We start from the raw sequence: 16,736 nt of genomic DNA, 5'->3' as shown, positions 1-16,736 counted from the left end.
AGGAAATAGCTTCGAGTACTTACAACGGCGCCGGAAAATAGCTTAGTAGCCGAGATCCGGAGTGTGAGTACCTTTTACCTTTCCTCCCCGGCAACGGCGCCAGAAAAGTGCTTGATGTCTACGGGTGCTTCTATTCTTGTAGACAGTGTTGGGCCTCCAAGAGCAGAGGTTTGTAGAACAGCAGCAAGTTTCCCTTAAGTGGATCACCCAAGGTTTATCGAACTCAGGGAGGAAGAGGTCAAAGATATCCCTCTCATGCAACCCTGCAACCACAAAGCAAGAAGTCTCTTGTGTCCCCAACACACCTAATACACTTGTCAGATGTATAGGTGCACTAGTTCGGCGAAGAGATAGTGAAATACAGGTGGTATGAATATATATGAGCAGTAGTAACGGCACCAGAAAATAGCTTGATGCTACAACTGGCGTGTGGTTGATGGTGGTAATATTGCGGACAGTACAGATGCAGTAGAACAGTAAACAAGCAGCGATTTCAGTATTTGGGAACAAGGCCTAGGGATTATACTTTCACTAGTGGACACTCTCAACATTGATCACATAATAGAATAAATAGATATATGCTATACTCTACACTCTCTTGTTGGATGATGAACACCACTAATTGTGTAGGATTACACGAACTCTCAATGCCGGAGTTAACAAGCTCCACAATATTCGATATTCATGTTTAAATAACCTTAGAGTGCACGATAGATCAACACAACTAGACCAAGTACTAACATAGCATGCACACTATCACATTCACACTATGAAAGGAGGAATAGATCACATCAATACTATCATAGCAATAGTTAACTTCATAATCTACAAGAGATTACAATCATAACCTACGCCAAGTACTACACGATGCACACACTGTCACCATTACACCATGCAGGAGGAATAGAGTACTTTAATAACATCACTAGAGTAGCACATAGATGAATAGTGATACAAAACACATTGCAATCATAAAGGGATATAAATAAGCACTTCACTATGCTATCCATAACAGTGAATAAGTATTCTGTGAAATATAGCCTAAGAGACCCACACGGTGCACACACTGTCACCTTTACACACGTGGGACAAGGAGTCTCCGGAGATCACATAAGTAAAATCCACTTGACTAGCATAATGACATCTAGATTACAAGCATCATCATATGAATCTCAATCATGTAAGGCAGCTCATGAGATTATTGTATTGAAGTACATAGGGAGAGAGATGAACCACATAGCTACCGGTACAGCCCTTAGCCTCGATGGAGAACTACTCCCTCCTCATGGGAGACAGCAGCGTTGATGAAGATGGCGGTGGAGATGGCAGCGGTGTCGATGGAGAAGCCTTCCGGGGGCACTTCCCCATCCCGGCGGCGTGCCGGAACAGAGACTCCTGTCCCCCAGATCTTGGCTTTGCGATGGCGGTGGCTCTGGATGGTTTCTCGTACCGTGGTTTTTCCGTATCGAAGATTTAGGTCAGGGACCTTTAAATAGGAGAAGAGGCGGAGTCGGAAGGTCGACGAGGCGGCGACACACTAGGGGGGCGTGGCCCACCCCCTGGCCGCGCCGGCCTTGTCGGGGGGAAGACCCCGGATAGGGCAATGGACGTGGAGCAGCCGGCTGGCCACTGGCCGGCTCGCGGCAAAGGCCGGCTGAGGAGCAGCCGGCTGGCGCCGTGGCCGGCTGGTCCGGAAGCCGGCTGGCTCTAGGTCCTAGTCGGCCTGGCTGCGGCCACCAATGCTGTAGCTAGGCCGGCTTCTACAAGCCATATCCGACTGGGGTTTGTACCTCAGACCGACTCGAGGCTGGCGAGTCTTGCACTGGAGGGAACCGGGTTGGTGATCCGGGTTCCCAAAGTCCACGCTGACTCCATCTTCCGTAATGCGCGGGGCACTGTGGAGCAATAGTGCCACGCGCAGGCCGTCAGAAGCTTGCGACGATCCGTACCGGCCACAGTGGCTGACGGCGACAGGGACACCTCCTCCATACCGCTGACCGTGGCAGCCGGATGGGACAGGCCACGATGCCCAACCACTCCTGACGTCACCGCCTCGGGAAGGAGCGGAAGCCGAAGCCGGCCAAGCCGGCCAGTAGATTATAGGGTCTTATGTGTAAAGTGCCGGTGCCTATATAAGCCGCACTACCCCCTCTCGTGCAGGGGATCGATCATTTATTGCTTTCACCTACCTACAGAGCTGCCCTGTGAGAGAGACCATCGTCTCCCTTAGCCTCTCAGGGCCAGCCGGACACAGCTCTAGGAGCACCACCGCATGCGTGTGATCATCATATACACTCATAGCAGGAGTAGAGGTTTTACCTCCACCGGAGGGCCTCGAACCTGGGTACGTCGCCGTGTCGCTCGTGCCCATACCCGCTTCCGGATACCGCCGTGAGATCCCTCAGGAACCACTTCGATTAGCCACCCTATGGCATATGCCGTGACGATACCACGACATTTGGCGCCCACCGTGGGGCCTTCAGCATCCTCGGCCGGTGTCTTCATCCGGACGGGCCTCACCATCACCACCGGCGAGCGAGTCGCTTCAGGCTTGATCTGGAGATTCGGCTCCCTCAGCTGCGTCAGCGACAACGCTGGCTGCTTCGCTGACCGGCCCTTCCCAGCCGACGGCAGCGTCATCTCCTTCGGCGGCTTCGACGTTTACGTCGCCACCGTCGCACCGCCGCGCTACCCGCGGCAGGTGCTGCGCTGCGCTAGCCCTCCTCCGCGAGCCGGCAGCAGCGCTCCCGCCAGCCCCGCCGTCGTGCAAGTCATGATGGCTGGCGAGGAGCTCCCCGAGAAGAACCCGCGCACCCGCGGCCCCGGCTTGGAGCGCAACATCGACCCCAACGCCTCCGGCTCGGGCCCGAAAGCGCCACCACCACCGTCCCGGCTGGACGCAGTCCGGGCAAAACTGAGCACCCCGCTCACGCCTGGCGGAGATCCCACCGCCGTCGAGGCGGACTTGGAGGCGCACCGCCAGCTCCTCCTCAAGCAAACCGAAGAACTGGCTGCTGCTAAGCGCCAGATGGAGATCACCCAGCGCGAGTACAACCGCGCCCACGGCCTCACTCCAGGCGGCGACGAGCCAAGCAGAGCCGGCCATGTCCGCCGCAGGGGCCGCGACCTTGGCGCTGAGATTGACCGCGACGGCGCTCCTTCGCCGGCTCTATCCGTGGAGCTCCCCGTCTACAACACCCCCGACAAGAACATGCGCGCGGCCGAAGCCGCCGCAGAAGAGCTGAGCCGCCTCGAAGGCGAAGAGTTACGCCGCCAGACCAGGCGGGTGACTGAGCTGCTTAACGCAGCCAACAGGCAGATCGCCGACCCCAGGTATGTCAACGCCCCCAGAGCCTCTCACGCTCGTGGAGCTGCAGGCAACGACAGGGAAGGCGCCAGGGACACGGCCGAGTCCGCCTCCCCAGGACCAAGCCGACGCCATGACTCCCGGGCCACGCACAGCTCGGGCCGGCCAAGCCACCAGCCGAGCGGCAGCGGCCGCAGCCGGCCCCCTCCAAGCCGGAACCAGGAGCAAGACTCCGGGCCCCGCCGTCATCACCGGCCGGCTCCCGAGACAAGCGGCGCGCGCCAGCCGGCACACTCCCGGCTGGGCCCGCGCATCGAGCCCGCCGACGCCCGAGATCGCCTCGACCGGCTGGTCGAATCCCGTATTGCGGAAGAAGAAGCTCCAGCCGGCCCAAAGTGCTTCGGGCCCCGCATCGCCAACGAGCCCACACTCGAAGGCTTCACGCTCCCCCGCGACACCCCCAAGTACGACGGCACCGCCAAGCCGGAGGATTGGCTGCAGGACTACTCCACCGCAGTCGGCATCGCCAAAGGCAACAAGCGCTGGGCCGTGCGCTACTCCCCCCTGATGCTGGTCGGCTCCGCCCGCACATGGCTCAACAACCTGCCAGCCGGCAGCATAAACGGCTGGCTCGACTTCGAAGCGGCCTTCATCAGCAACTTCACCGGCACCTATCGCCGGCCGGGTCGCCCCCAGCAGCTCGAGATGTGCAAGCAGGGCCCCGACGAGACGGATCGCGCGTGCACGACGCGTTGGTGCGAGATGCGCAACTCCTGCGAGGGCGTGCACGAGATCCAGGCCATCAGCTTCTTCATGGGAGGCTGTCGGCCCAACACCATGCTGTGGCACAAGTTGCGCCGCAGTGACCCCAAGTCGATGGCCGCCTTGATGGCCATCGCCGACAAGTACGCGCTGGCAGAGGAAGCCGGCAAGGCGCCGGCTGATATTTCACCGGCTCCAGCAAGACGGGACAACAACAGGCCGGCCGAGCACAAGCCGGCCGAGGGCGGCTCGCACGGCAGCCGGCGGGACAACTACCGCGGCAAGCGTCACAGCGACCAGCCGGACCGCCGGTACGGCTCCGCCCACGTAGCCGCCGTGGCAGACAACGCGGCAGGCGGCAGCCGCCGCCAGAAGCAAGCAGACCGGCAGTGGAAGCCGAAGTACACCTTCGAGCAGATGCTCGACTCGCCGTGCAAGTACCACAGCGGCAAGAACCCCTCCAACCACACCACCCGCGACTGCCACTTCATGAAGCGGCTGACAAGCGGTGAACCTCTCCCGCCTCCACCCCCACCTCCACCAGCCGGCGGACCGGGCGGCCAAGCCGGCGCAGAGAACGCCAACCTCGAGCACCACGAGGCTAACCAAGTGCACCATGGCGGCCGATATCTGGCCGAAGACGCCACCTACATCATCTTCACCTCCGAGCCCGAGGACAGGACGAGCCAAGAGCGCCGTTCCCTCGAGGTCAACGCGGTCATACCGCCGGTCCCCCAGTACCTAAACTGGTCAGAGCAGGCCATCACCTTTGATCGCCGCGACACACCGGCTGTCCTGCCGAAGCCGGGCAGCTACGCCATGGTCCTCGACCCCACCATCGGCACAACCCGGCGCAGCGTGCGTTTTTCGCGCGTCCTCATCGACGGCGGCAGCAGCATCAACATCCTCTACCGCGACACCGCCCGCAAGCTGGGCATCCAGGAGGCCGAGTTGCGCCCCACCCCCACCGTCTTCCACGGCATCGTGCCAGGCCATTGCTGCCAGCCGATCGGCCGGATCACGCTGGAGGTGATGTTCGGGCAGCCGGATCACTTCCGCACCGAAAGAATCGAGTTCGAGGTGGTGGACCTCGTGAGTCCCTACCACGCGCTCCTGGGCAGGCCGGCCCTGACCAAGTTCATGGCGGTGCCCCACTATGGGTACCTAAAGATGAAGCTGCCTGGCCCCAAGGGGGTCATCACCGTAGCCGGCGACTATCGCCGCTCCATGGACTGCGCCACGCAGAGCTCCAAGATGGCCCAGACGCTGGTCATCGCCACCGAGAAGCAGCTCATCCACGACGCCGTTGCCCTCGCCAAAGCCGCGCGAGACGGACATGCCGGCTGCGGGCAACCCGGCTGGGACGACTCACTTCCAGCCGGCCGACCACACCAAGAAGATCCTGCTGGACCCGGCGCAGCCGACAAGTTCGTCACCATCGGTGCCGGCTTGAACAAGAAATAGGAAAGCGAGCTCACCAGCTTCCTCCGTGAGAATCGGGACATCTTCGCATGGACTCCAAGAGACATGCCGGGTGTGCCGAGGGAGTTGGCTGAGCACCACCTCCACGTCCGGCCTGAAGCCAAGCCGGTGAAGCAGCCTCTCAGGCGCTTCGCCGAAGAACGAAGGAAGGCCATCGGTGAAGAAATCGCCCGGCTCCTAGCTGCCGGCTTCATCATGGAAGTGCTGCACCCGGACTGGTTGGCGAACCCGGTCCTGGTGTTGAAGAAGAACGGCTCCTGGCGCATGTGTATCGACTACACCAGCCTGAACAAGGCGTGCCCAAAGGATCCCTTTCCCCTGCCGCGCATAGATCAAGTCATAGACTCGACTGCCGGCTGTGAATTGTTGTCTTTTCTAGATGCCTATTCAGGCTACCACCAGATTCCTTTGAATCCGGCTGATCAAATAAAGACTTCGTTCATTACCCCGTACGGGGCTTACTGCTACACGACTATGCCATTCGGCTTGAAAAATGCAGGCGCCACCTACCAAAGGTGCATGCAAAAGTGTTTGCAGGATCAAATCGGCAGAAATGTTCACGCATATGTGGATGATGTCGTTGTAAAAACCAAGGAGATGCCTACCCTCCTTGACGACCTGAGAGAAACCTTCACCAATCTGAGAAGATTCCGGATGAAGCTCAACCCGGCCAAGTGCACATTCGGCGTGCCGTCCGGTCAGCTCCTCGGCTACCTCGTCTCTCAGCGAGGGATTGAAGCCAACCCGGACAAGATCAGTGCCCTGGAGAAGATGGAACTGCCGCAGTGCCTCAAGGACGTCCAGAAGTTTGCTGGCTGCCTGGCCTCCTTGAGTCGCTTCGTCGCCCGGCTGGGAGAGAAGGCACCGCCCTGTATCAACTAATGAAGAAGGCGGACAAATTCGTCTGGTCACCGCAGGCGGACGAAGCCTTCCGTGACTTAAAGCGCGTGCTCTCAACTGCGCCAATCCTTGCAACGCCGGCTTCAATGGAGCCGATGCTGTTGTACATCGCAGCCACCAACCGAGTGGTTAGCGTTGTCCTGGTGGTGGAGCGCAAAGAAGCCGAAAACAGAGAGAAGCTGGTCCAGCGCCCAGTCTATTACCTCAGCGAAGTGCTCTCCCAGTCGAAGCAAAACTACCCCCACTACCAGAAGGTCACCTACGGCGTGTACATGGCGGCCAAGAAGCTCAAGCATTACTTTCAAGAACATCCTATCAGGGTGGTTGCCACAGCGCCTTTGGCGGAAATCATCGGCAGCAAGGATGCCAACGGCCGGGTTGCCAAGTGGGCCCTGGAGCTAGCCGCCCACACTATCCTCTACGAGCCACGCACAGCCATCAAGTCGCAGATCCTGGCGGACTTCTTCGTCGACTGGGCTGAGATGCGATACACCGCCTGTGCCGGATTCCACACATTGGAAGATGCACTTCGACGGCTCGAAGATGCGCAACGGCTTGGGAGCCGGCATCGTCATCACCTCTCCCAAGGGAGACCGGCTGGACTACGTCCTGCAGATCCACTTCGCCGCATCCAACAATGTGGCGGAGTATGAAGCGCTCATTCATGGGCTGAAGCTGGCCAAGGAGATTGGCGTGCGTCGCATACTTTGCTTCGGCGACTCCGACTTGGTCATACAGCAAGCATCTGGCGACTGGGACGCGAAGGACGCCAATATGGCCTCGTACCGCTTCCATGTCCAGCAGCTATCCGGCTTCTTCGACGGCTGCGAATTCCACCATGTGCCACGAGCAAGCAACGAGGCGGCTGATACCTTATCCAAGATTGGCTCAACCCGGCAAGCCATCCCGCCGGGTGTCGCCTTGGCGGTTCTCAAGAAGCCGTCCATCATACCGTCACCGGACTCGGATTCAATATTCGTGCCGGCTGACCCGGGGGCTGCTCAGCCGAACCCGGGGGCTTCATCGCCCAACTCGGGGGCTAGCAAGCCGAACCCGCCGGCTAGCAAGCCGAACCCGGCGACCATGCAGTCGAATCCGGAAGCTCCCACGCAGGAGGCCCTGTTGGTCAGCGTATTCGAGATAAGATGCGTACCTTCATGGGCACAAGAATTCCTCTCCTACCTCACCGACGGTGTGCTGCCTGATGACAGAGTCCAGGCCAGGCAGATTGAGAGAAGGGCCAAGGCCTATACCATCATCAACCACCAGCTGTACAAACGCAGCGTAAGTGGGGTGTTCCAGCGGTGCGTCGAGCCGGCTGAAGGGATTGAACTCCTACGGGAAATCCATCAAGGAGAGTGCGGACATCACGCCTCATCCAGAGCCATAGTGGCCAAAGCCTTCCGGCACGGCTTTTACTGGCCGACTGCGCTCAGAGACGCAGAAGATTTGGTGAAGAAGTGCAACGGCTGTCGGTAACCGCAAAGCAAAGACACCAGCCGGCTTCCGCCTTGAAAACCATCCCCATCACATGGCCATTTGCCGTATGGGGCTTGGATATGGTGGGCCCATTCAGAACAGCGCGAGGCGGCATGACACATCTCTTGGTGATGATTGATAAATTCACCAAGTGGATCGAAGCCAAGCCAATCAAGAAACTAGACGGGTCCACAGCCGTCACATTCCTCAAGGAAATCATTGTGAGATTCGGCTACCCCCACACCATCATCACCGACAACGGCACCAACTTCTCCCAAGGCATCTTCTCTCGCTATTGCGGGGAAATGGGGATCCGGATGGCCCTATCTTCCGTGGCACACCCAGAGTCCAACGGACAAGTGGAGAAGGCCAACGGCTTAGTACTAGCCGGCATCCGGCCCCGGCTGGTGGAGCCGCTCGAGCGAGCAGCCGGCTGCTGGATTGAAGAATTGCCCAATGTGCTGTGGAGCCTGCGCACAACGACAAATCGCTCAGTCGGCTTCACACCATTTTTCCTCGTATACGGGGCCGAAGCCGTCCTGCCGACCGATATCGAGCACGACGCGCCAAGGATCAAGCTCTACACAGAAGCCGAAGCCAAAGAAGCTCGCGAAGATGGAGTTGACCTGGTCGAAGAGGCCCGGCTGCTGGCTGAGTCTAGATCTACCATCTACCAGCAAAGCCTCCGACGCTATCACAGCCGGAAGGTCCAGTCCTTAGCATTCCGAGAAGGAGACCTAGTGCTCCGGCTGATCCAGCGGACAGCCGGACAGCATAAACTGTCATCCCCATGGGAGGGTCCCTTCATCGTGAGCAAGGCAGTAGGCAATGATTCCTACTATCTCATAGATGCCCAAGAGGCTAAGAAAAAAAAGCCGGACAAGGCTGACGAGGAGACTAAGCGTCCCTGGAATGTCAGGTTACTCCGCCCATTTTACACATGAGAGCAGGAATGTATGTATCCCTTGTATCCCTTTTGTGAGTTATGAAAAAGCTCGCGCCAAGAGCGCCGTTTCCGACAAGTTTTTCGCGTATTTTACCTTGTTTCGCCAATTGGCTTGAACCCTCTCACGCGGCCGGCTCAGTAACGTGATCCGGTTTCCGACAGCCGGCTTCCGATCCAGCTACAGACCGCAACCCGGCTGTCCGACTGGCGGGAGTAAGGCCTAGGGAGCCGGCACGCGAAAAACGACTAAGAGAAAGAGTAAAAGCGAGTTGACTTGCAACTTTTCACAAAAGTGCCGGATTGCCGAATTCAGCTCGTTCGACTGAAATACTGTCGGCCTCACCCAGCGGCCCGCTCTTGATCCGGCGACGGACCGCAAGTCGGACGTACGACCGGCAAGGGCACAGCCAAAGAGTGGGGCGGATGGGAAAAAGCGAACGAGTCGAAAGAAAGCAACTCGGCACACAAATGATTAACAAACACACTAAAGTGTGACTTAATAAAAGGATAATAATATTGTCTTACATCTGCACCCGGCATCCCGGGGATTTAACAAACTGTCTTGCAAAGGAACAACTGAAAAGCAGGAAATCTAAGCCGGAGGGGCATCAGTGGAGCCGGCGGCCGGGTCGCCCTCGGGCACATCTTCCGCCTCCTCGTCATCCATGTATTCTCCATCGGATGGAGGAGGGTTCGGGTCCGCGACGAAGAGCGTCTTGTCGACGAAGTCGGCGATGGTGCTGGCTCGAGCAAGGCGGGCGGCCTTGAAGTCGGCTGGGAGCTTGTCCTCCACGCCGGCTCGCCGGAACTCAAGCTGCCCCAGGTCCACCTCGTTGTACCAGGAGAGGACGAAGGACAGCGCCATATCGGCACCGGCGCGCGTGGCCGACTCCTTCCAGTCGAGGAAGCGGTCCGGCGCCTGCTCCATCGAGGAGATGAGGCCGGAGATGTCTTGCGGCGCCGCCTCCCCAGGCCACAGCATGGGCACCAGCTCTTCGGCCGCCTTCCGCAGCTCCCAGCCGAGCTTGGTGACGGGCTCGATGCGGGCAGCCATGGACGCCAGATGATCCTCCATGGAGAAATACTCCGAGCTGCCCTCGCCGGTTTCCCGCCTCCTGGAATCGCGCGCGACGCCAACGGCTGCCAAAGCCGCCTCCTGCGTCTCCGGGAAGGCCGCTGCAAGAAGAAGAAGCAAGTCAGAAACCATCAAAGCCGAAATAAGCTGAAAAATGCAAATTTTCGAAGTCCTAAACCAAAAGGAAAAGCCTGGCGGCAGCCGGCAAGAACCGACTGCCACCAGCCCAAAGATGAGGATAACGAAGAATTCAAAAGTTTCGGCTGTCGGCTACCAACAAAAGCCGGCAGTCGACAGCCGAAAGCCGGCAAAGGGAAGAAACATAAAGATGCACTCACCCGCCAAGCCGCGGTCAAGCGCGCTGAAATCGTCGGTCCAGCGCTTGGCGGTAGCCGTCAGCTCCGTGGACTTGACAGTGACCTCCTCCTGCAGCGCAAGCCGCTGCTTCTCCACCTCCGACAGCCGCCGGCTCAGATCATCCACCTTCTCCTTCTCCGCCGACCTGAGGGAGTTGAGCTCGGCGATGTGGTTTTTCTCCAGCAGGCGCAGCCGTGTCAGCTCCTGCTCAGCCAGCTTGAGCTTGCCGGCGGCGGATCGGCCCGCCTCCTCGCTCTCGGCGCACTGCGCGCGAGCGGCTCGGAGATCCGACTCCAGCTGAGGGACTTTGGCGGCTTCAGCTGCGGGGCGGCCGGAAAGAAATATCAGCCAACCAAGATTAAAAAGAAAATAAGACATCAAGTCGGAAGAAGCGTAGAGCTCACCCTTGACGACCTCCAGCTCACGAGCCAAGGCGGCCCGCTCGATCTTGGCCCGGTGGTAGCTGGTCACCACCTGGTTGTACAAGACGGTGCGCCGCTCCTCAACCGTCTGAAAGAATCAGTTGTTTAGACGAAACCTGAGCCGACTTCAGGCAGCCGGCCCACGTCTCGGAGGGCTACCAGGACAAGAAAAATCGCAGAAGAAAAGAAAACACACCTTCTCAGCATCCTCCAGCGTCGCCAGCTGGGCAAGGGTCTCGGCGGCCTTGGTCTTGAGGCTGGCGCGGTAGCCGGAGAAAAGCATCTTCATGGGCGCCGTGCCAGGCTGCCCCTCCCGGCTGAGTACCTCGCAGGAGTTCGCCTGGTGCCATGCCCTCTCCATGGTTCCTGCCGAGCCGAAGCTGGAGTCGGAGGCGGACGGCACAGCCACCAGCCGGGCACCCTTGGCCACATGAAGGCCCTCAGACGGGCCCGCTGCGCCCTCCGTCCTCACCAGCGCGCGCGAGTCAGCGCCCCCAGTGCGCGCCGGCTCGTCCCCTGCCGGCTCCTGCCTGGCCGGCTCCTCTGGTGTCGGCTGCGGCGGCGGCGTCGTTCCGGGCGCAGCGGATGGCCCAGCCGGCCCAGTTGTCTCCGGCGCACTGGGCGCCTCCGACTCTCGTCCAACTCCACCACGGTGGGCCTGCTGCCGACTCCGGCCGCAGGCGGCGCGGCCCCGCCGGGCGCCAGTCCTAGGAGCAGCCCCGCCGGCTCCGGCCCCGGCTGAAGGCGGCATGCCCCGCCCGGCCCCGGCGGCTGGGTCCGTAAGAGGTGTCCGGCGCGGGAACATGTCGTCCAGCGTCGGCTGCCGCGTTGGTTCGACCCGCATGCCGCGATCCGGCGCGGAGGCCGGCGGCACGGCAAAGGAAGACGCCCTGTCGCAGGCGGCGGCGGCGTAGGTGCGCGCGAGGAAGGCTGCGGCGTCTGCTCCCTCCTGCGGCGCGGAAGCGGCGACACCACGCGTGGAGCTTGCCGGGAGCCGCAGCCCTGGGCAAACTTGATAGGGGCCCTAGCCGGATAAACAGAAAGATAATAAGCACAAAAGTAAGGAAAGAAAAGGAATCAAACAAGGAAAAGAGAGAGAACTCACCCGGCTTGCTCCGGGACCTTCTTCGGCGGCTGCCGGCGCTGCTTCTTCGCCCTCGACTCCGCGGCGGCGGTGGAGCCGGCTCTCTTCGCGCCCTTGGGCGCCGAAGTCGCCGTGGTGCTGGGCGGCCTCGTGCGCAGGGGCACGGCGGGGATTGGCCCCGTGCCGGACGTCGCCGGCTCCTCCTCCTCCTGGTGCTCTGGTGAGGGGGGCGGATTGTGCTCCCCCTGGCCGCCTAGATCAGGCGCCTGCGGCAGGTCGTCGTCGCCGGCATGTTCGCCGGCTTGGTCAGCCGGATCGACGAGATCCGGCGTCCACCTCTTCGTCGCCAGGTCGCCGTCCTCGGCGTTCTGGCGCTCAAAAACCTAGAAAGACAGAAAAGCATGAGCATATGACAAGCCGGAAGTCGGCAGAAGAAAAAGGAAGTCGGCCTCGCAGCCGCAAGCCGGAAAATGGCAAAAACACGAAGCTTACCCGCGCCGGTGGATGGTTCCTGTCGCAGGGCACCAGCCCGTAGCTCCAGTCCTCCGCCAGGTTCGCCTTGGTGATGTGGTTCACCCGGCTGGCCACCTGGGCCTTGGTGAGCGGCACCTTGGACGTCCGGTTCGGATCGAGCCGGCCGGACATGTGCCCGATCTTGTGGGTGCGCATCTGGAGCGGCAGCACCCGGCGCTCGGCGTAGGTGCAGAGAAGATCTTCGGCAGTCAGCCCGCCAGCGGTGGCTGTCGCCAGGAGATCCCAGAGCAGGTTCACCTCGGCGTTCTGGTCCGTCGAGCGGGCGTTGTGGCTCCAGTTGATCCGGCCGACTGGAGGAGCCGGATTGAACTCCGGCAGGTTGATCCGGTCGACGAGCTCCCCCTCGTTGCGCACGTAGAAGAATGACATTTGCCAGTTCTTCACCGAGTCGACGGTGGGGATCTTGGGGAAAGGCGTACCAGGCCGGGTGTAGATCGAGGCGGCGCCGCAGGCTCGCAGGCGGCCGTCGTTGGTCTGCGCCTTCAAGAAGAAGAGCCGGCTCCAGAAGTCGATGTCGGGCCACAAGCCGGTGTAAGCCTCCATGAACGCTACGAAGCAGCTCAGAAGGACGCACGCGTTGGCCGGCAGGTGGTGCGGCTGAAGGCCGAAGTGGTCGAGGAATTGCCGGAAGAAGGGCGAGGCCGGCAGACCCAGCCCGCGATCAAGGTGCGCGCCGAAGACGACGCGCTCGCCGTTCCTCGGCTCGGGCTCCGTCTCCTCGCCGGGCACCCGCGTGATGACCGACTGCGGGATTCGCCGGAGGCGTACCAGGCGCTCGATGTCGTCCTCCTGCATGTAGGAGCCCCTCCACGATCCGCTGGGGGACGCCATTGACGAGGTCGAGGAAGAAGATGACCAGGAGAGGCTGAATGGCGAGGAAGAACCTTGCGATCGCGGCGGCGACAGCGGCGGCTGAGGACGCTCCGTCGAGACGCGCGGCCCCGTGGCGCCGGATTGGCGGAGTGGCGGCGGCGGATCGGTGGAGATTCGCCCGTCGGAGTTCGCCAGCGGAGGATGTTCGCCGGAGCAGCGGCGAGCTCGAGCGCGCAGAGGATAGCGATGGGAGCGAGAGTGCGAGGAAGAAGAAGTGGCAAGTGGCCGCCTCGAGGCGCTCCCCCGCGGCATTTATAGCCTCCTGCCGCGGGCGGTTGGCCTCCAAGTGGCGGTCGTGGGCCGTAACTCCCCGGATTTACTGCGCCGTAACTGCGCGTAACTCCTCCCACGTCCACAACGGTTATCGGAAACGGCCACACCACGTCGCCCACTACCGCACCGGATCCGGAGGGACATTGATGTGACCAGACGAACCGACCGCCGGGCCAGGCGTCAGACCCGTCAAGTCGGGCGCAGGACCCGAGGCGGCGGAGGCTCCGGCGCGCCGCAAGCCGGAGCCGGACCAAAAGTCCCACTCAAGCCAAAATCCATCAGCAAGGCGGAGCCGCCATCAGATCTTGCGAGAAAGCAAAAATTGTACAAGTGTAAAAAGCGGCCGGCTGGGGAGCAGCCGGCAGGAACGAGCCGGATGAGGGCGCAGCCGGCTGAATGGAAATTCTCAGTCGGCCCCTCCAAGTGCCGTCTAATATATTCGAGAAGCCAGGAAAACCTGCCTAGGTCCTTCTAAACGCAGGACCTTGCCAGCTTCGGGGGCTAATGTCGGGGGGAAGACCCCGGATAGGGCAATGGACGTGGAGCAGCCGGCTGGCCACTGGCCGGCTCGCGGCAAAGGCCGGCTGAGGAGCAGCCGGCTGGCGCCGTGGCCGGCTGGTCCGGAAGCCGGCTGGCTCTAGGTCCTAGTCGGCCTGGCTGCGGCCACCAATGCTGTAGCTAGGCCGGCTTCTACAAGCCATATCCGACTGGGGTTTGTACCTCAGACCGACTCGAGGCTGGCGAGTCTTGCACTGGAGGGAACCGGGTTGGTGATCCGGGTTCCCAAAGTCCACGCTGACTCCATCTTCCGTAATGCGCGGGGCACTGTGGAGCAATAGTGCCACGCGCAGGCCGTCAGAAGCTTGCGACGATCCGTACCGGCCACAGTGGCTGACGGCGATAGGGACACCTCCTCCATACCGCTGACCGTGGCAGCCGGATGGGACAGGCCACGATGCCCAACCACTCCTGACGTCACCGCCTCGGGAAGGAGCGGAAGCCGAAGCCGGCCAAGCCGGCCAGTAGATTATAGGGTCTTATGTGTAAAGTGCCGGTGCCTATATAAGCCGCACTACCCCCTCTCGTGCAGGGGATCGATCATTTATTGCTTTCACCTACCTACAGAGCTGCCCTGTGAGAGAGACCATCGTCTCCCTTAGCCTCTCAGGGCCAGCCGGACACAGCTCTAGGAGCACCAGCATCTTTGTGTGATCATCATATACACTCATAGCAGGAGTAGAGGTTTTACCTCCACCGGAGGGCCTCGAACCTGGGTACGTCGCCGTGTCGCTCGTGCCCATACCCGCTTCCGGATACCGCCGTGAGATCCCTCAGGAACCACTTCGATTAGCCACCCTATGGCATATGCCGTGACGATACCACGACAGGCCTACTGTCTGGTGGGCCTGTGGCCCCCCTCTGGCGGCTCTCGGGTGTTCTGGAAGCTTCATGCAATTCTAAGATGTTGGGCGTTGATTTCGTCCAATTCCGAGAATATTTCCTTACTAGGATTTCTGAAACCAAAAACAGCAGAAAACAGGAACTGGCACTTCGGCATCTCGTCAATAGGTTAGTTCCGGAAAACGCATAAAATCATCATAAAGTGTGAACAAAACATGTAGGTATTGTCAATAAACAAGCATGGAACATCAGAAATTATAGATACGTTGGAGACGTATCAGGGCTTCACCGCCACCTTCCCCAGTATCGCCGGGCTTTACGCCTACTTCGACGGTTTCTTCATCGCGTTCGACTTCACCTTCGTCGGGCTCCACCTTGCAGCAGCCTCCTCCCTCTGTCCCTCCTCTGGTCATTCAGCCGATGGTGAGGCGGAGTGGGAGGTACGCGCTTGCGGAGGATGGGTCCGGGGCGACGGACGAGGACATCATGCAGCGAGCCATGAGACGCAAGGCGGAGAAGAACCTCGACACGGCTGGTACGAAACAACCATCCAAGTCATTTACTTCTTTTTCAGATTCACGTATTTCTTCTAATTTGAGTAGTCTAGGGGTCTCATTGGGTAATACGTCTGATGAGATCACGGTTTCAGCTAATGTGTTGAGACAGACGGAACTTGACCGTTTAACGGTTGTTCCGAACGTCTCCACTGGGCTTGAAATTTCTGTGATAGACGATGATGAAGAGGATGACATCCTAGATGGTCAGCTTCCCTCGGCTATCATTGGTAATATCTCAGAAGTCGACTTAGAACACTCGGAGCTTAGTTCAGTCTATGATCTAAAAGCTTCAGCACGAGGTTCTCGGTCTTCAGCTGGAAAGAAGTATCGTAGATATAGCAAGAGTTATAAATCTAAAATAGTTTCTCAATGAATGGCATGCGGAATAGCAGAGGTCTTGGTGACTTGGCTAAGCATTCTCACATTGCCGATGGTTGTAGAGATTATGATTTAGATTTTATTGCAATATCAGAGACGGGTAGGCGGAATTTCGCACAGAGTTTCCTCGACCGTTTATCAGGCGGGATTAACTTTCAGTGGTTTTCTCGCCCGCCTCGTGGTAGGTCTGGTGGCATTTTACTTGGCGTCCGTATAGACACCATGACTGTTCTAGCTAGTTCTGATGGAGAGTATCACATTAAGCTCGACATTCAGAATAAAGCTGACAGTTTCACATGGAGTCTGGTTGCTGTGTATGGTGCTGCCCAAGACGCTTTTAAGGCTGACTTTTTACGTGAGTTGGTAAATCTTACTAAGATAATCCGTACCCGATTTTGATCGGTGGGGATTTCAATTTACTAAGATTTCCTCATGAGAAAAGTAAAAGGTCTTTTTGATGGACATTGGCCTTTATTGTTTAATGCTGTCATTGATAGCCTTGACTTAAGAGAGGTGTTTATGTTCGGTACACAGTTTACTTGGGCCAACAGCTTGCTTGAACCCACATACGAAAAGCTAGACCGCGTGTTGATGGATACCAAATGGGAAGATAAATACCCTATGGTGTCTGTCCGTGCACTAGAACATATTGAAAAATTATCTGACCATGCTCCTATCCTCCTAACTACTGGGAATCCCCGACCTGTTTGTAAGCGGCCTTTCCAATTTGAACTTGGCTGGCTACATAGAGAAGGGTTCCATGAGATGGTTAAGACGGTTTGGGAAAGGCCAGTTGGTGGTAGCACTCCAATCTTGAGATGGAATAATAAGATGCGTGCAATGCGCAGACATCTCTCTGGTTGGGCTGTCCATATGACTGGCATTCTCAAAAAAGAGAAGGCTCGC

The 16,736-nt window shown here is 59.2% G+C and overlaps 1 protein-coding gene across 1 annotated transcript in view; it reads right to left on the bottom strand.

Annotated features, from left to right (window-relative positions):
* LOC127303894 (uncharacterized) overlaps positions 1-13,143 on the bottom strand; it is a 54,897-nt gene extending 41,754 nt beyond the window's left edge. Inside the window, exons 1-5 of the mRNA XM_071821009.1 lie at positions 13,071-13,143; positions 12,307-12,554; positions 12,055-12,197; positions 10,927-11,437; positions 10,713-10,818 (exon numbers count right to left, since the gene is read on the bottom strand). Coding sequence (XP_071677110.1) covers positions 10,713-10,818; positions 10,927-11,437; positions 12,055-12,197; positions 12,307-12,554; positions 13,071-13,143 — 1,081 coding nt within the window. The remainder of the gene's footprint in view (positions 1-10,712; positions 10,819-10,926; positions 11,438-12,054; positions 12,198-12,306; positions 12,555-13,070) is intronic.
* Between the last annotated feature and the right edge of the window lie 3,593 nt (positions 13,144-16,736).

The sequence above is a fragment of the Lolium perenne genome, chromosome 5, assembly GCF_019359855.2.
Source record: "Lolium perenne isolate Kyuss_39 chromosome 5, Kyuss_2.0, whole genome shotgun sequence".
NCBI classification, from domain to species: Eukaryota; Viridiplantae; Streptophyta; class Magnoliopsida; order Poales; family Poaceae; genus Lolium; species Lolium perenne.
The sequence above is the reverse complement of the archived record's forward strand: the minus strand, read 5'-3'. Positions and strand labels throughout refer to the sequence as shown.